This window comes from Zeus faber, assembly GCF_960531495.2.
Source record: "Zeus faber genome assembly, chromosome: 13".
Classification (NCBI taxonomy): domain Eukaryota; kingdom Metazoa; phylum Chordata; class Actinopteri; order Zeiformes; family Zeidae; genus Zeus; species Zeus faber.
In genome coordinates, this window is record NC_137198.1 from 18,775,804 (window position 1) to 18,793,729 (window position 17,926).

General features: G+C 44.4%; 1 protein-coding gene across 1 annotated transcript in view; it reads left to right on the forward strand.

The window, feature by feature from the left end:
* LOC307239518 (connector enhancer of kinase suppressor of ras 3-like) overlaps positions 1 to 17,926 on the forward strand; it is a 54,721-nt gene that overhangs the window by 19,896 nt on the left and 16,899 nt on the right. Inside the window, exons 3-13 of the mRNA XM_080012931.1 lie at positions 1,361 to 1,563; positions 3,844 to 3,931; positions 8,760 to 8,801; positions 9,367 to 9,486; positions 9,695 to 9,754; positions 10,982 to 11,050; positions 11,360 to 11,506; positions 13,016 to 13,140; positions 13,357 to 13,544; positions 13,745 to 13,831; positions 14,055 to 14,332. Coding sequence (XP_079869057.1) covers positions 1,361 to 1,563; positions 3,844 to 3,931; positions 8,760 to 8,801; positions 9,367 to 9,486; positions 9,695 to 9,754; positions 10,982 to 11,050; positions 11,360 to 11,506; positions 13,016 to 13,140; positions 13,357 to 13,544; positions 13,745 to 13,831; positions 14,055 to 14,332 — 1,407 coding nt within the window. The remainder of the gene's footprint in view (positions 1 to 1,360; positions 1,564 to 3,843; positions 3,932 to 8,759; positions 8,802 to 9,366; positions 9,487 to 9,694; positions 9,755 to 10,981; positions 11,051 to 11,359; positions 11,507 to 13,015; positions 13,141 to 13,356; positions 13,545 to 13,744; positions 13,832 to 14,054; positions 14,333 to 17,926) is intronic.

A 17,926-nucleotide genomic window follows, 5' to 3' on the forward strand; every position in this document is an offset into this window, starting at 1 on the left:
CGTGTGCGTGTGTGTCATTTACCTGGGGAAGAGATGGCACCAGGATGCACTATGGAAAGAAGACAAGCGGCGAAGGTATTACGGAATCACAGTCCAAGTCCACCTGACGCGTAGGTGCTGCTGACTATTGAATCCATTGTTGCGGCTCCACTGGCCACATCAGCCGTGCGGGATCTGTGCAGCATTTCTCTTTTTTTGCACGAGGGGTCTATTTTGTTTTTCAACTACACGTGGCTACGCAGCCTTTTCCATTGAAACACAAAATAAAAAGACATAGAAATGTTTTTGTAAAGAGTGCAGTCAATCAAGGTGTCCAGTCTGAAAATAACCCCCTGGGATGGTCGCGTCCCTTTTTATTACAAACTCCTCTTCACTCGCACCAGTTAGTGTTGTGTCATTCACGAACGATCCGATTCTTTTGAACGGCTCTTTTGTAGGAAAGAAGGGAACCGAGCCTCACTGGGTGATGAGCTGTTCTTATTTTGGTCAAGTTTTACAGTTTTATGTTGTGTTGTTTGTTTAAGTTGCCATCTCCTGCCGCCGGCATATATATGCCAGGGCATCCTCCCTCACCAGGAGGTGCCCTGGCTGAAAAGGAGCGCACTCACTGTCACGTGAGCTTAAAGGGACACACGCACTGGTCTGATTTAATTTCAATAAGTTATACTACTATTAATATTTCTGCGTGGAAAAAAAAATGTTTACATCTGTTATACACAAAAATAACAAACTATAGCACTGGTTTTATTTATTTTTTATTGTGAAACGTTTTTTTCAATATTATACATATATTAACGAAAATTAATATTTGAATTATCCACTATCCTGGACACCTCCCCTCCAATCAGATGAATGCAACGAACTTGAACCCTGTGTCCCCCCTCCCCCCACAGTCATACACACAGAGTGTGGTAGCTCAGGAGGTAGAGCTGGTGGTCTAGTGATCCAAAGGTTGCTGGTTCGATCCTCCTGCTAGCATGCTGTAGTGTCCTTGAGCAAGACACTTAACCCCTAATTGCTCCTGATGGCTGCGTCCGTCGGTGTTTGAACAATTGTAAGTCGCTTTGGATAAAAGCGTCTGCTAAATGACTAAATGTAATGTAATGTAATGTTACACTAGTTATTAGTGGCAAACTACTGTTAAAACATTTTTTACATCTTTTAACTTTTTACTCTTTTTATTTTTATTTTCTTAAATATAAAGATATCCTACTGTTACTGTGGCCCCAAAACCGTGATACATACCGTACCTTGAGCCCACTGTACCTTTGCATCCCTGGTACTTATTATATCAACTATTCTTAATTATTATTATTATAATTATAAATTCACCAAATTTCCACTTCTTGTCCCATTTCAGAACTACGGCGTGGAGACGGACAACCTTAAGAACCTGGTGGTGAGGATGCGGGCGGCCACCAACAGCCTGCACATGTCTACGTCCGACCGCAGGAGGAGCCCGGCCTACGACGGCAGCTCCTCCCGAAAACCCCCTAACGACTTCCTCACCTCCGTCGTGGAGCTCATCGGTGCCGCCAAGAGCCTGCTGGCCTGGCTCGACAGGTAAGTCTGGATGTCGTTGGCCTCTGTGCAGGTTTAAGGGAAAACAGCATTGATGGCCAACATTGCCACAGCAAGTTGTTCAATAGAACCAGACTCAACCACAAAATCTGGGTTGAGAAAGTAAAATTCCACTTGGGATTTGGGTCAAGCATGCGGATTTGCCACTTAGCTGAAGCAGTGCGTGGCTGGCGAATAAAAATGGCAGAACCTTGACCCTCTGAACCTGGGATTTTCCTCTAGTGTAGCCATAGTTTTTTGGGAAAAGAAGAAGAATTTGATATTGTTTTCCACATTGCTCGCCAAGTTCATGGCATTTACATCGTCATGAACTGAGAACAATGGGTTACAATGGTCCCTCCCGTGAGCTCTCCTACTGACACGCTCCCAAAAAACCCACTGTGCCATAAAAGCTCGGTGCTGCCAGGATTAAGTGCTACCTCGCTAAAATTAAGCTTCTTTTTTTTGGCCAGTCTGGCTGGAGCTGGCGTGTTGATCTCATGATACAAAGCTTTGCTGTGATGTTATATGTGAACATTGCAGGTGGTCTTTACAATTTTGTAACAGTGTTATTGAGAATTCTACGGCAGTGATTCTCAACGTGGGGTCCGCGGAACCCCCAGGGGTCCTTCAAGCGCTTCCAGGGGGTACTCAGTAAAATAATTAATAGTTCAACTTTATTCCCATTAGAAGGTATTAGCACCTTTAGAGAAGCTACAATAACGGCTGTTTTGATGATAGTTTCACTGTTGACTGTCTAACTATGGTATAGACAGGTGTAAAAGTTTGGGCTGAATCATATCCAACTTTTGATTTGGGTCTCAAATAGGCCAAGGTCATTTTTCAGTTTTTGCATTATGAAAGTGCAGATGGTAGGCTTACGTTGAAATCAGAAAATATTTGAAGAAGATATGCTTATTTGAATGTTGGTACACCTAATCTCCTCTCGCAGAGAAAATGCCCCTCAAAGATCCTCAATTTTTTCACACTTCAGAGGCAGGTAATGGGCGGAAACAACAGCTATGAACTCCGCCCCAAACCACTCCCACACTAGACTAGCTGTCATGGTCAGTGTGTTAAAGTGTGAAAAGTGTGTAGAGTATAACAAAATAACACGTGAAAATATATCAGACTCTCCCTAAGTATCTTATTTATTTATTTTTTGTTAATATTTAATTGAATCATTCATTTTTTTAAATATTGGAAAATGCATAATTCAAGTTAATCCTTTAATTTTAAATTTAGGTTTTTGTTTTTTTCATTCATTCATTCAAGTTCATGCCCACTATCCCATAATGAGCCCTCTATTATTCAGTAACCTCTAAACATTCCCATTTCCTGCCTTTATTATTTTATAACAATGATAGTTTTAAGAAAGTGGCACTTTTCAGATCTTTCAATTTTCAAACTTATAACCATTGCAGTGCATTCTGGGAATTGTTGTTTTTCCGGTCGCACCCCGCTTACTTTGGTGACAAACTATAAGTATTAAGTGATCCTAAAACTGTTGTTTGGTGTATTGAGTGGGTTTCGTCAACATTTAAACTTTCGTAATATGAAAAAAAAAACGAAGCAGACATTTAAAAAAGTATATACTTTGGAGTTGATTTGCATGACTTTCCCGACTTGGTCCACCTTTCACCAGTCGGACAGCAAATGATTACGATCAAGGTTGAGAATCACTGTTCTTTGGTGACTGGAGTGGTCCGCTTGTGTTGGCCATAGCAGACGGTCGACTCAGTTCACAAATAGACTCAATCATCAACATACAATCAAATATTAAAATCCCTTTTCTTAAATCGTCACGTCTTCTCGCCATAACCGGCGGTATAGCCGCACACACAGGCGAGGTTTGGGAATCCACCAGCGAATTATCACTGTATCGCGTTTTTTAACTTTGTCATGCGTTTTAAAACAGCTCCGTCACGTTTGTTTCACAATGAAAACGGTGCGTCAACAGAGGAAGGGAGTCTTAATTGCCCGACAAAGCGGTACTGTTCTTTGGTTTGACCCATTTCATTTGTGGCTACTCGACCAAACACAATGCAATGAGCGCGGGGTCCGCCGGCTCCGTTTGTAAAGCCCCTGCTAGAGACGCGCCCCTACAGCAGCCAGCGAGCCCTAAAAACACACTTACGCCCGCACTCAACGTTTTGTTTGACATTTTCCTTCCATCCGGCACCTATGAGAACACGCTCAACGTTCCTTTCCGATGTTGCAGGGGTTGTGCTAGCAGACCCGGAAATAATGCTCCCCGTTACTTTTGTCGTTTCTTTCTTGCAGGACGCCCCTGACGGGAATCAGCGACTTCACCGCAACCAAGAACAAGATCATCCAGCTGTGCCTGGATCTCACCACCACGGTTCAACAGGTCTGCACGCTCTTCAGCCCCCGACTCCACGCTCTCTTACGTCGGTCATTAGGGTTCAAACGAGTGGGCTTTCACCCGTGACAAAGCCCCAAAGCTCGCGGTTTGAACACATTATAGTGGGTCGATGCTTTGGTTTGTTTAATTCTTTTCCTTTTTCCGCCTGATTCGAGCTCATGAGCAGACGCTCGGCGGCGGCGGTGTTTACGGCTTCATTAAAACCAACTGGCCCCGCTTTCGGTGGTGACCGCCGACATTCCAGCGGCGATCGCAGTCTCTCAGCCATGTGGTTCCCCTGGTGCTCCTCCAAGACACGAGACCGCACTGTCCGGACATATTTCCTATGAGTAGGAATGATGATGGCCGGAGAAATAGATAGAATTCCCGAGAGGAGTGTCTCCGACGTGATCCGTGTCTCGGCCCTGTTTGTTTTGGCGCAATTCATGATCTTTTTTTCTCATCTCCGTAGACGGATAGGAAATTGTGGTGTTACAGCCGCATATATCAAAACAATAGGCAATAAGAATAAAGTAATAACAATAAATATAGCTGCAGGCGGCAATGCCCCCGGCCCAGGTTAGTCGCAGCAATTGCACCAATGTGAAAACAAGCCATCTTGTGAACATTTCACAGTTTCACCGGGGGGCGAGGCGAGTTTACCAAGATAACCGACCTGGGGACTAGCGACACGAGTTACAGTTTTCCGAGTTCCCATGGAACACAGCATCACTCCCTGCTGTCTCTCGTGTCGACCCGATACAAACTTGGATTGTTTCTGTGCGGGCAAGAGCACACGCCTGAACGCTGAACTGTTGCAAACGCCGCGGACCTCCACGCAGATCGGCGCAGATCCTGCGTGGAGCAATCAATACATACCGACGGAGTTTAGAGCACAGCGTAGCGCGCACTGCGTCCTATGTCAAAGCCCCTTCAGAGAGTCATACCCTGCCCATATATACCACATCTCCACAGATACACCATATCAGATGATGATGTCATATGATGTCACAACCGCCGGTAACTCGCTCGTCTGCTTCCAGTAGGTTGGCTCCGGCATGACGTTTTTTCACTATCTCCTCCCACAGATATTATGTGATGTGGATCAAACTTGGAACACAGCATGTTTGGACAAATCCGAATACAAATATCATTCATTCGTGTCCGTGGGTTCGATGGTTTCTGAGCACCAGACTTTATCACATTACATCTGATAATGCCCGGCAGAATAAGAATCCCAAGAAAAAACAATAGGGTTCCAGCCTGAAATTGGCAATATGCAATGGACCAAAAGAAATTACAAAAAAATTGATAAAATTGTCATTATACAATAAACATACGAGCTAAAAATATATGGCAATATGGAACCTAAAAATGTACAGACTTCTTCAAGAGAATTGGCCATATACAATAAACTTAAAATTTAACAAAAAAAATTGAAAGAAATGAGAATATACAATAATCCAAAAAATAAAATAAACCTGCCAGCAATTCACAATCGTAAAAAAAAAAAAAAAAAATGGCGCCGTGTTCTTCACCTCATTTACCTCGCTTCAGACGACGCCCGCCTCGGGTGTTGAAGACGCGAGATTTTTTTTTTCCCTCCGCTGCTCTTAAGCATGTGGCAACATTTTACACCAGCCAGTGAAAGTAGCTGTCGAAACCACAAGTCTCCCTCTTAGAGAGCCATTACAGCAAAACATAAAAAATAAATACAAAAAATTCCTTTCCCACAGTGCCCGTGCCGGTGTCTGGGATTTCAGCGTGCCGGTGATTTATTGTTGGGGTCTCGGCCCTGGATGGATGTCCAGGGATAGCGGGGGGGGGGGGGGGGGTATATATTTCCCACGCTGGCATTTGAAGATTTGAAGTAGAGGGGTATTGTGTGTACGCTGTGGAATAATGTGCTCCAAGGCACTCAAAGCAACAGTGGTCAGTCCACTCAGTCAGCTGTGGGGGAGACCTGATACCCCATCAGGTCCCATTGTTATTCCATTGTCCAACGTCATTTCTGTTGGTCAGAGAGCTGAGCATGTTGCGGTCATAAAACATGAAGAATTTTACAAACTGTGACTTTTAAGGGAAGCTCACTTTAAAAAAAAACCACATTTTCCATGAACTCCTGTGGTTTCGACCCTCGCTTGCTCAATTTTAATGGTTAGATGAGATTCCCGCTTTTATCATGGGATGAAATTTTCGAGCGAAATGAAAACCAAGTAAAAGGGCAGGTAGGCGTCAAGAGAAGGGTTACATTTCAGGAGAATTTATTTAATCTACTTTAGTTTTTATTAGTGCAAAACAAATGCATAAAAGTATGAAAAAGAATGAAGTTACATCAATTGAGACTTTCTGAAACACAATGTCTGACGGCCTGATCTACGCCGCTGCAGTTGCAAGGCTCTTGTTTTCCACCATTTTTTGAAGAGCGAGTCGGCTTTTTCCTCCCTGTCGGACGCTCCATCGCTCCGCATAAAGCAAATCCCTGTTTGGCAACGGATGAAAGGCCCAGAGAGTCATCTGATCCACTTTGGTTCAGGGGGCTCGAGCCCAAGACGTGAGGGATCGGCACGCCCAGGGAACTGAGTTTTAATAAGGAGCTGGCTTCTGTTACCTGGAGGACTTAACATTTCGATAGAGATACGGGGCCTAGTTCAAATTCAACGAGCAAATTGTCTGTGATGTGTTTTTTTTTTTTAGCTCATTCAAGATTTGATAACGGAAGCCGGCTTAAACTGGATAGATCTTATTTTTGGTGCTTAAATTTTGATACTCGCAGGTAATTCGGACAGATTTTTGCCAGGGATATTGTTTGGAAAGCACTCGGTTTGGCACTCTTTGACATAGAGATGGTGCCATCGGCCATAGATGAGCGATCACATTTTGTTAAGGTAATGCTGGTAAGATAACCCAAGTGCATTTAAACAGAGGCACCCCCCTCCCCCACCTCAGCCCAGTGGAATGTGCAAGCTATGGAAATATCTAAAAGCCCGCTCAACCCCCCCACCACCCCCGCATTCACTGTCTGCACAAAGGATTTACAAAGACCAACAAAATGGCTTTTTCGACAGCACATGTCTACGCATGTCGCTAATATTTACGGTTTGAGGTTTGAACTCGAAAGGTTTCTGGCCTTGTGGGGGTGCCTCCGAAAAACCAAACCAGGGACCTGTTTTGGCAGATTTTTCATTTCACCTGTGTTTTGATGGAAGGCTGCCTTTGGGGCATTCCATTCCACGCAGGCCATTCCATGAGTGGGCCCTGGAACCTCCTCACCGGCAGAGCTTCCTGCGGGGACACTCTTAACCCCAGAAAATCACAGTTGTCGGCGGTGGGAAGCTGTTGCGTCAGCTGTCTGCGAGGGCAGTGTTGGCTGTAGATCTTGGCCATGGAGCCGAAGCAGACTCATTTTAATCTCGTCAACGTTGCTGCTGCGGTCTTATTAAAGAGTCTAAGCCATTAAAACCACAGAAAACAATAATATCTCAAAGCCTTGGCTTTTACACAACAGATAAGTTGACCCAAGGCCAAGTTGGCTTTTAGAAAGCCATTCCTAACTGTTATCTTAAGTCGTTATCTTAATGCTGCCTTCACATGCAACACAGGAAGTGATGTTAGTGGACGACAGCATGACGGCAGACCGGCTGTTATCTGTCCTCTCTTTCGGAGAGCCCTGATAAAGCCACTGGGGTGGCAGTTCCGCCTGCCACATGCCATCCGAGTGGCGTTTTCAGGCCTTTCCACAGAGACACAGGCAGAGATGTTACGACCACACCGCTTTATTGTAAAGAGTGGCAAGATGTGACGACCCGGGTGCAGTCGGACACATGTCATGACAGAGGCTCTCTCGTGTGTGTGGGGATGGGTGATTTACCTGTTGTTTGTTGTTTGCTCTGACTAGCAACAGGTGCCAACTCTGATCCCGCGCCAAATGACCTAGATCCAAGACAGGTGTAGCTGCTTTAACCACACCACTCCCAACACCTCAATAATAATATAATTCAATATGAATAATTAATAATGAATGAAGGGTTTCAATTGCCAGTGAAAACGAGGTGATCAGCCATTGGTCACTCAGTTAACAGATCATCACTACCAGGAAACAGATCTCTATATGCACTCTCTTTTGAAGGTGCATGACAATATTCATAAATATACCCATAACGCGAAATAATCTATTGTCAAACCTGGTTGAAGATGAATATGATGCTTTATAGCTGGCTTGTGTAAAGTTAATAAACTATGAATGACAATACATTTTGGAGGGGATTTAACATTCATTTACGTTTGCAATAAAATATTAAAAGTAAGCTGCATTTTTATAGCTACATGCATTATCCAAATGATTATATGCAATAACAGACACAAAATAATTTAGTTGAATATATTTTATTGGAGTCTTGGTACATCACCATAGCAACATATCATCACGATTTGCCGTGGTACCCCCCGCCCGCTCCCCCGTGTCGTTCAGAAAGTGCCGTTTGCCGTCTCCCGTCTGCCATGTTCCGTGTGAATGCAGCGCAAGCCCCGCCCTCCCAGATAATGTGCTCTGCTATTTGCACATGTCCACCTCTCCACTTATAGTTTACTACTGTACAACATGGTCCAATTATAACTCCTGCCAAATCCACAGAGGGGTAGTTTGGATCTGAAAGCTCTTTATTTGTGGCTGTTCTCCATTTCCTTTTCCCGCGCTATATCTGGAGCCCTGAATAGATTGTATACACTCAACCCCCTATACTTTGTTTTCTCTCCGGAGCCACTGAGTGCGCTCTTCCTCCCCGCCGTTGTTGTTTGTCAGAACTTGACGCGGCTTTCCTCTTGTCTTTTGCAGGACTGCACTGTGTACGAGATGGAAGAAAAGATCCTGGAAGTCGTAAGTGTTTCCTCCCGGCGATTCTCGCTCTGGGCCGTTTCGACGTTTTGGGTCGGTTCCTCTTTGAATGGGGAATTGTGTTTGGACTGTGCCTCCCTCCCGAGTGCAAGAGAGCCGACCGAACTTTACAATCGCTGGCTCGGGAGGCGTCTCTCGGACGGCCCCCGGCCATCAATCAGCGCTTCCTGCCGCTGACACTCTCCAGACTCCTTGGGCTCACGCTGGACTTCCTCTCTTTCTCTTCGCTCTCTCAGACCCCCCTCTACGCCAGCACCGAGCCTCTCTGTAACCATTGCCATCCCTCTGTCCTCCTTTGTTTCCTCTCGCTCGCTCTCCTGGTTTTTCCGTATCCCTTGCCCCTGCCCTCTACATTTTCCTATTTCTCTCCGTTTCTTTCTCATTTTCATCTCAGTGTCTGTCCTTCCCGATTTCTGTACAAAAGGAACAAAGTCAACGATAACAAAACCCAAACGCAGGATCACAGAGGAGGGAGGTTTGTGGGAGGCCTTTGCCTCCCCGTTTCAGTCCTTGACTCTGGTTTTTGTTTTGTCTCTTCTCGTTTCAGTCCAAGGTCTTGAACGGCATCTGTGACCAAACCGTGAGAACCACCTCTGACCCTCTGACAAGCCAATCGGCCTGCTTGGAGGAAGTCCAGCTGACCAATATCAAGCCGGGGGAGGGTCTGGTGAGGAATGCTGGGGGGGTTCTCAGTTTTTCTTTTTCTTTTTTTTCTTCCTTTCCTTAACCCTAAATTCACCATCTGTCTCACAATTTTGTAGGCTTAAATGTCTGCAATTTGAGTCCAATTTTGCCTCTCGCATGTTTGGTATACTCTGAGGATATCATGTCATTTTTTTATTGAAATAGTTAAGTGGCATTCCTTCTTTCCCTAGGGTATGTACATCAAGTCGACCTACGACGGTTTACATGTCATCACCGGAACCACAGAACATGTAAGTATGATAGATAGGACCATTTCCTCCATCCTTTCCTCTATGAATTCTTAAAACTGTTACCAGCAGACCGGATCCCTAACATCTTCTGGTCACAGTTTGATGAGGCCAAAACCAATCTGTGTTTTTCTTATGCGGCAGTTGCCATTCATGGCCACATGTTCTCCTCCACTGGAATAGGAACCATTTCCTGCCACATTCGGTGGAGTTTCAATCCTCTGGGTTGTTAGGAGCAACAGCCTTCGCTCATCGGCCGATTTGTTCTGTGAAACTGGGAAATAAACAGCACACTTAAGTCAGAAAAGGAAATACTTTATTCCTGATCTCTTAAGAAGATCACAATAGGAGATCGTCATCTCCGACCACAAGGTCACACTCCGCCGAGACGAGACACGGGGAGCCGGTGACTATTGCACGGGAATCGTTGCCACGTCTCTAATTGTCACGTCTCTGGCAGTTGATTGTGATTCAAGACAGTGATTCGTCACCAATAATGTCTGGTCGATCCCGTCTGACAACCCTTCTGACATCTGGTTGACTGGAGAGAGAAAATAATTCAGCTGATGTTCAAATGTGCACACAGGGTGTATTTGTATGTGTATTTGTTGGTTGTGTTTTCTTCTCTCAACATTTGGTGTGTTATTATGTGTACCATGGTGCTTGGATTTCAATTGCTGGAATGGTTGATAATAATAATAATAATAATAATAATAATAATAATAATAATAATAATAATAATTATAATTATAATAATTGTTGTGTTGTTTATATTAGCTTCCTGTGTATTATAAGTGTTTCCCACACATAGGCTTTCCTCGTGTGGGGCACCCAAGTATATTAATGCCTGCCAAAGTATATTTCACAACCCATTTTAGCATTCTTTATAATTTTTCGAATTTTCTAATATAATTTTTTATCCGTCCGAGAGAACGACGCCATCCGCGATGGATTAGCTTGTGGACTCGTTCTCTTGTATTACGTAAGAAGACACGGACACGGTTCTCTGATTAGAAACCTCATGTCAAGAGACAGCAGGAAGTGATGTTGCGTTCAAGGGGCCTGGGAAAAAAATGTAATTCGAGTCGGAACTGATGCTGCGTGCAAGGGAACTCGGAAAATTGTAATTTGTGCCGGAAGGTGATGCTGCGTTCACGGGAACTTGGAAAACTGTATTTTTTACCATCACAAGTATATTTCCAACCTGTGGGAAACATTGATTATTTTCAGTCCCCGGCAGATCTGACCAGGAAGATCCATGCTGGAGACGAGGTGATCCAAGTCAACCAGCAGACAGTGGTGAGACCTCCTTCTCTCTCATTCTGTCCATCCATGGATATAGTTTCTACTACTTTCTAATTTCCATAGAAAGATTTATATGTTAGCATACTGACATAGTGTGTGTGTGTGTGTGTGTGTGTGTATGTGTGTGTGTGTGTGTGTCTTTGTCTTTGTCTTTGTCTTTGTGTGTGTTTTTGTCTGTGTGTGTGTTTCTACATGTTTTTGGGTTTGTGTGTGTGTGTGTGTGTGTGTGTGTGTGTGTGTGTGTGTGTGTGTGTGTGTGTGTGTGTGTGTGTGTGTGTGTGTGTGTGTGTGTCTGACCGCAAGGTTGGCTGGCAGCTAAAGAACCTTGTGAGCAAACTGAGGGAGGACCCTAAAGGCGTCGCTCTACTTCTCAAGAAGAGGCCAACAGGCACGACGGGCTTTACCCCTGCCCCGCTGAAGAACATGCGCTGGAAGCCTCCCGTGCCACAGGTAGTTCACACACACACACACATGCACTCTCCAATCTCTCGTTAAGCTTTTGTCTTTGAAGTTCAACCCAGTCCTCTGTCATTTTCCATATTGTCAACCAATTATCAGCTTTTTGAGGGAGTTGTCTCAAGAACAAGTTCAGACAGGCAGCAGAGCCACCCTGAAGGTGCTGCAGAACCAGGAAAATAACAACATGTCGCTGTTCAAACAGGGACGGCAAAACAGAAAGTCGTATGATGTAATTCAGTCTTTGAGACGGAACTATTGGACTTGACTGCCGACAGTGTAGCATCCGTGAGATATGAGGGAGTTATCTACTGTTTTTTTTGGGGGGGGGGGGGGATTTGTGAACTCGATCACATGTAGAGGTTTAAGGGCACGGACGTGGTGGGTCGCGGTCGTGACCTTATAAAGAATCAATGTAGGCAGGGACATTTTTATTCTCCCAAGACAAAGGCGCTAAGACAAATCCCGAAACGTCCTGGTCCGCCCTCTTTTGGGGGAAAAGGTCAACAAATTGTGTGTAAATGAAGTTATGTAACCGTAATCCAATTTGCCATTCATTCTCCCTCATGTGAAAAAATTAGACTTGGCTTATCTTTTTACTGCGTCCCAGCACCTGAGTCCCTCCGAACAAGGCCGTGCTACAGAGCAGACAATGGGGCGGTTGTAACCCGAGACTCCCCCTTCCAAAAAAAAACAGCGAAAAGAATCAATCTAGTCTGTGGCATCGACACGTCATGCCCCTGGGAGGCTCTTTGCACCGCTCCAGAGGAGATCAGATCTGAGTGGATATCTCAAGATCACAAAGAAACTCTCCACATTCAACAAAGGTGGCCAAAGTCAGCCCGTTGTTCCACCGGCTCCTTGTTTGAACACGGAGACGGGAGATATGGGAGTTTACGTGTGATTAGCACTGATCCCGGAGGATAAACAACGTTGAATCCCACGCTGATTCTGTAGACGGCACTGTATGCAGCCACATAGGGAGGGGTATGGTTGACAATTTACAACTGCAATTTGGTTGATTTGCATCCGGTTAAGGGTACAACACGGCAGATGTATGGGTTCAGAGACCTCGGAATTAGAGGCAACCATTGTAATACTGTACATATAATGGGGTTTGAAAGAAGAAGAAGAAGAAGAAGAAGGAATGGTGTTGAATAATAGGCAAGAATTTAAGCGAGTGCAAAATGTTGATCCAAGTGTTGGGAGACATAGCTGTGGTAAATGCGTATGGATTTAAGTGTACATTTCTGGGGTTGTTTCGGGGCTCCGTTTGGAATCTTTCCGACCTCAAGCTGGGAGGTTTCTAAGTACTTATAAGAGCGTTACCACATGCCGATGTCTCCCAGCGCCAACGGGGTGGTGGGGTGGGGTGGGGCATGCCAACATGCTGCGATTGTTGTTTTAAAATGTGCCAATATAAAGTTTGTGTGCCTGCCCGTCGGTGTGGATTGTGTGAACTGGAAATTCACCCACTGGAGGTATCTCACCTCTTCTTTGCAGAACAATACCTTGTTGATGAAAACCCAGTCTCCATGCGGCTCGGCCAACGGTTCCACCAAGAAGGAGAAGTCAGCCATCTTGAACTTGTACATCCCCCCTCCTCCCTTGGTGCCCTATACTCCACGGTGAGCGTTTCTGCCGGTGGAAGGACTCTATTCTACTTTTTTTATTTTTATTGTTATAATACGCAGATCAGTAGACAAATCGCAAAGACACTCGAGAATTGAGCAAACGCTGGCACGTTTCTATGCGGACTGCTTCCCTGCGGTGTGCAATTGAAGCAGTGAGTGTACAAGCGCTTAATAATGGCTTAATAACAGCTTATCCGTGTCTGTCTGTAGGGAGAGCAGGACGGGCTCCTTCTCCGTCACCAGTAAAAGGCAAAAGGGCTCCGAGTCGCCAAACTCCTACCTGGACCAGGAGAGCAGAAGGCGCTTCACCGTTGGAGATTACGACAAGATGGGCGTGGCCTATCCCATTGAGGCCCACGTGGTGCAGCCCAAAATGAGAGAGCGCAAGCCTTCACGCGGTAAAGTGGAACATTTTCAATAATTGAACTGCAGAAAACAAAGGCACCCTTGGAATATTGCACGTGTTCCTGGTTTATGGGAATAGAGAGTCCTTGCTTGGGATGCATGCTGTTAAGATAGTGCTTGACAAACATGTTACTGTGGAAAAGGAAAAGGATTTTGCCTATACACTCATTCAAGTCTCCTTTTTTTTTTTTAGCAAAACCCCGCCCTCTCTCCATGCCAGTAGATACCTGTCTTGGAGTGGTGGACCCCTACTCTAAGCCCTGGGCACAAGGAAGGAAAGGTACTTTGCATTCATGCAATCTCATATTATGTCATTCCCATATTTGAACTGTTTTCATTTTATATTCATGTTGGATGGGAGCAATTAGACGCCTTCAAAGTCAGCGTGTTCAAAAACTCAAAATACTTGACATCCAACGTATCACAACCCTATCTAGTCCCCTAGCCTCTCCTCATTCCCTCCTCCTCCCTTGTTCACTCTTCACTTTTCCTCCATTCTCCAGAAGACCTCCTCTTCAGGTATCTGAGCAACGAGAGAATCCCCACCATCGCAGAAGAGGTTCCCTCCGTGTCGTCGCCCTACCGGCCCGGCAGCAGCAGTGGCGGCAGCGGCCTAGAGCCACGCCGCCTCGTCCGTCCCACGGACCGCATCCGGGCCGGCCGCTACCACTCCAACTCGGACCTGCACAACAGCGCCACTATTCCCTACCAGGAGGACCTGCGGAAGGCCCCCGCGGCGCCGCCCGCCTCCAAACGCAACCCGGCCGAGCGCTCGCTACTGGTCAGTTGGATCACACGGCTTAAGCTATTGACTCACTGATGATGCGCTTCCTGTCCGGGGCTTCCTGTTCCTGTCTTATGTTCTGCTTCAGTGCCTTTCGATTCATAAAAACAAAACAAAAAAAAAGACTTAAGGTTTTGGGCTCTCTCACGCTCCTCTGCCCCCCCCCCCCTGCCTACCTCCATACCTCGCTGGTCTTACTACTACTACCAACTACTCTTCATCAACAGAAACTTGCTTTCGTAGTACTCACGTACTCACGCATCACTCCCCCTTTTTTAACTACGCCCCCTCCCTCCCTCTTCCTCACTCACCAGCCTCGTCTCCGCCTCAAGAGGACGTGTTCAGGTCTAGGAACCGTTTGCCTCGTTCTGCCGCCGTCATCCGGACTTTCTTTGTACATATTAAAGGTCCCATATTCTACTCCCTTTCAACAAGTTAATGTAGGTCTCTGAGGTCCCCGAAACATGTATTTGAAGTTTTTTTTTTTGCAGAAGATACCACTAGGATTATGCATTCTAGCCATTCTAACATGCCTCTATACCACCCTCCTGTTCCCGACGGGCTGTTTCTGTGTGTGTCGCTTTAAGTGCAAATGAGCTGCTGCTCCTCATGCAAACCACTCCGGAACTGTTTGTGGCCTGGTGGGGGGCTCTCTATATCACCCTGTAACGCACAGGGCCTTTTATTTTTTGTTTCATTGAATTAGGAAACGTAGGAAAATATATACATCTACAATATAAATGCACCATTTTTCTTGCTTTTGTTTGGAAAAACGCACAGCGGAGCAGAGATTGCTCTGACTACACGGTGCACAGCAAGCCTTTCTTTTTTTTTTTTTTTTTTTTCCTCTTCAGAAAGTAGAAAAATACAGAACATTTATGGGAAACTATTTAAATGAAGGGACAGTGGGAAAGAAGGGCTGGTCTGTGCAGCCAACAACAGAGCAGTTCCCATGCTTAGCTCTTGGCTTCGACATAATGCTCGCGTGTCTGGCGCATGCATTGGAAAAAAATGGCGCACCTTCGCAAAGGCAGTTCTCCGGCTGTGGGTGAAGATACTCAGATGGGGGGCGGCCGCGTTCTATTGAGCCCCCACTTGACATGGGAAGGGGAGGCAAATCTGAGCGGCTTGTTCAATCACATGTTTTCTGAAATAGGGAGCCCGCAAAGAACTGACTGGGTTCGTCTTATGTCACAGTTTGTGTGTTAGTAGGCCCATCAGAGACACAAATGTACAGTATGTTCGCAAGCACTGAAAAAGTGAGTTCTTCATGATATGTCTGTCCCCTTTAAGTTATATCACATCTCCGTTGGGAGCGTGGCTCGACACCGCAATCGCTATTTGGTATTCGTTCAATTGTGTGCTTTTTATTTTTTATTTCCTTCTTTGATTTGCCGAAATGTGTAAAAAAAAAAAAAAAAAAATGCTGATAGTTTGACTTGCTTTTGTTATGCATGTTTTTTTTCCCTTATTCCGCATAGTTCCTTTTTTTGTGATCACTTACATTACTGACTGCCAATTATTGCCTCGTCTATAAACTATGCACAAACGGAAAGAATTGTATGCGTCACTTTGGTTGACAGGTAAATGCTGCTTTGGTTGGTATGGGCAAGGAAAAAAAACAAAAAGGAGTTCACTTCGTCTCTTGTTACCAGCAAATATTTGTTCTGGTCTTCCAGCTATGCACTCTTGTTGTATACATCCAGCCCCCCTATATCCTGTTGAAATCTACTCTGTAATTATCCGACTCGGAGGCCTATACCCAGCTGGTCGGACAGTATTTTAAGGATCCAAATGGCCGTCTATTAGGTTTACCATTAACTGGTGCTTGGGATGGCCTGACAAGAGACAAGACAAGATTGGTTAAAATGCAGTGATAATTAATTTTCTTATTTTTATGCGATCTTAAGACGACACACTTTGTGGTCTGACTTAATGGTGATAAGTAGATCTTACTCACATTTCGCACAGTTAAACATCTTTGATATGGTGCTTTACATTACCGTAGTTCAACGTGATGAACCTCAGGTGGATCTTTAAGTATGGGATTTTGAGCGGATTTCAATTATGTAGTATATTGGAAAAGTGTGAGATTCCCATTGATGGTGATGAGAATCATTTCTAATAATTTCTAAAATAAAAAACAGCCCTTAACGACAGTATTCTCTGAAAAACAGGGATTTACCAAAATTATGTTGTGGGGGGAAAAAAGCTTTTCATTTTCACACCTTTTTATGTAAAAAATTGTATAGCATTTTATTAAAATGTGCAGTTTATTTCAGCACTTGTTTGTATTGTCTTTATTTTACGATTGGGCTAGAAGTAACCACTCGTACAGACTAAATGTTTTGCTGCCGGGCATGGGCTGAAATTCGGATTTTGTTTTTGGAAGCACCACATTTTGTGATAATTTAAATCCAAATTCATTGACGGACATTTCTCCTTTTGGTTATCAATTCCCAGTTTATAAACAATAAGGTGACACCCTAGACCTCTGTCTACGAAGGACATTTTCTTATAAATCTTCCACAATCAGTCCTTAAGCTCGATGAAGCTTCTAACTACTTTGCTGTCCTGCCGTGACCGTTGATTTTCGACCTCCTTGAGCAAAGCTTTGTCATTTACTAAATGTCTTGAAAATTATAATATTAATAAAAAAAATACAATTTTATATTTTTATATATATATATTTATATAAAGACACAAGACACAATAAATTGATGCAGAAAAGGCAAAACTTGGTGCTTATGAATTAACCAGAATACAGGAAGTTTATATAAGGATTATTATTTTTTATTTTTTATTTTTTTTTGCCAACCTGAACCTCACTTCAAACAGGGCAAGGGTATGCATCATTTTTTGTATGCAAGTTTTTTTAAGGCGAAGAACGCCATCATCTACCTTTTTAGACCCCTGTGGAGATGAAGATCAGCCTGCTGACCAGAGTCATCCTCTAACCTCTTAACACCCCCAAAAACTCTCTCTCTCTCTCTGTCTGTCTGTCTGTCTGTCTGTCTGTCTCTCTCTCTCTCTCTCTCTCTCTCTCTCTCTCGTCCTGTTTCTTGCTCTTTCTGCATCATTCTACTGGTGGGGGAGGGTGTGGGGGTGTTTTTTCTTCACTTCTTAACCGTCTTCCAGGTCTTCCTTCCTTCCCCTACTTGTATCTTCTGTGCTCTGCCCCAGCTTGCCAAGCCATGGACGCCTGCGGTCCTGGCTAATTTGCGCTGACTGAAGATCTGTGGTCTGCTCTAAATATCACCTGCCCTAACGCTTCTAACCGCTAACATGCTTCAGCTGCCCTTTCTAAAGATGAGTAAGAGGATAATGACCCGGTGTCATGTAGAGTTTTTTCCCCCGCGTGTCTCAAAAGATCTTCCCGGCCGTCATCTGAATTATTTCTTATAAAACGAAATCTACAAAAAGAAAGTATTATTTATTTCATATTTTTGAATCCCAGGCATCTTTGCGGCCTCTTTAATGATCCAAAAAAACAGTTCAAATAGTTGTATGGTACAAAAAAATAAATAAGTGGTTAAAATTCAAAATTTTTATACGTTTCATAAATTTGACTCCAGTATGTGTTGAGGAAAC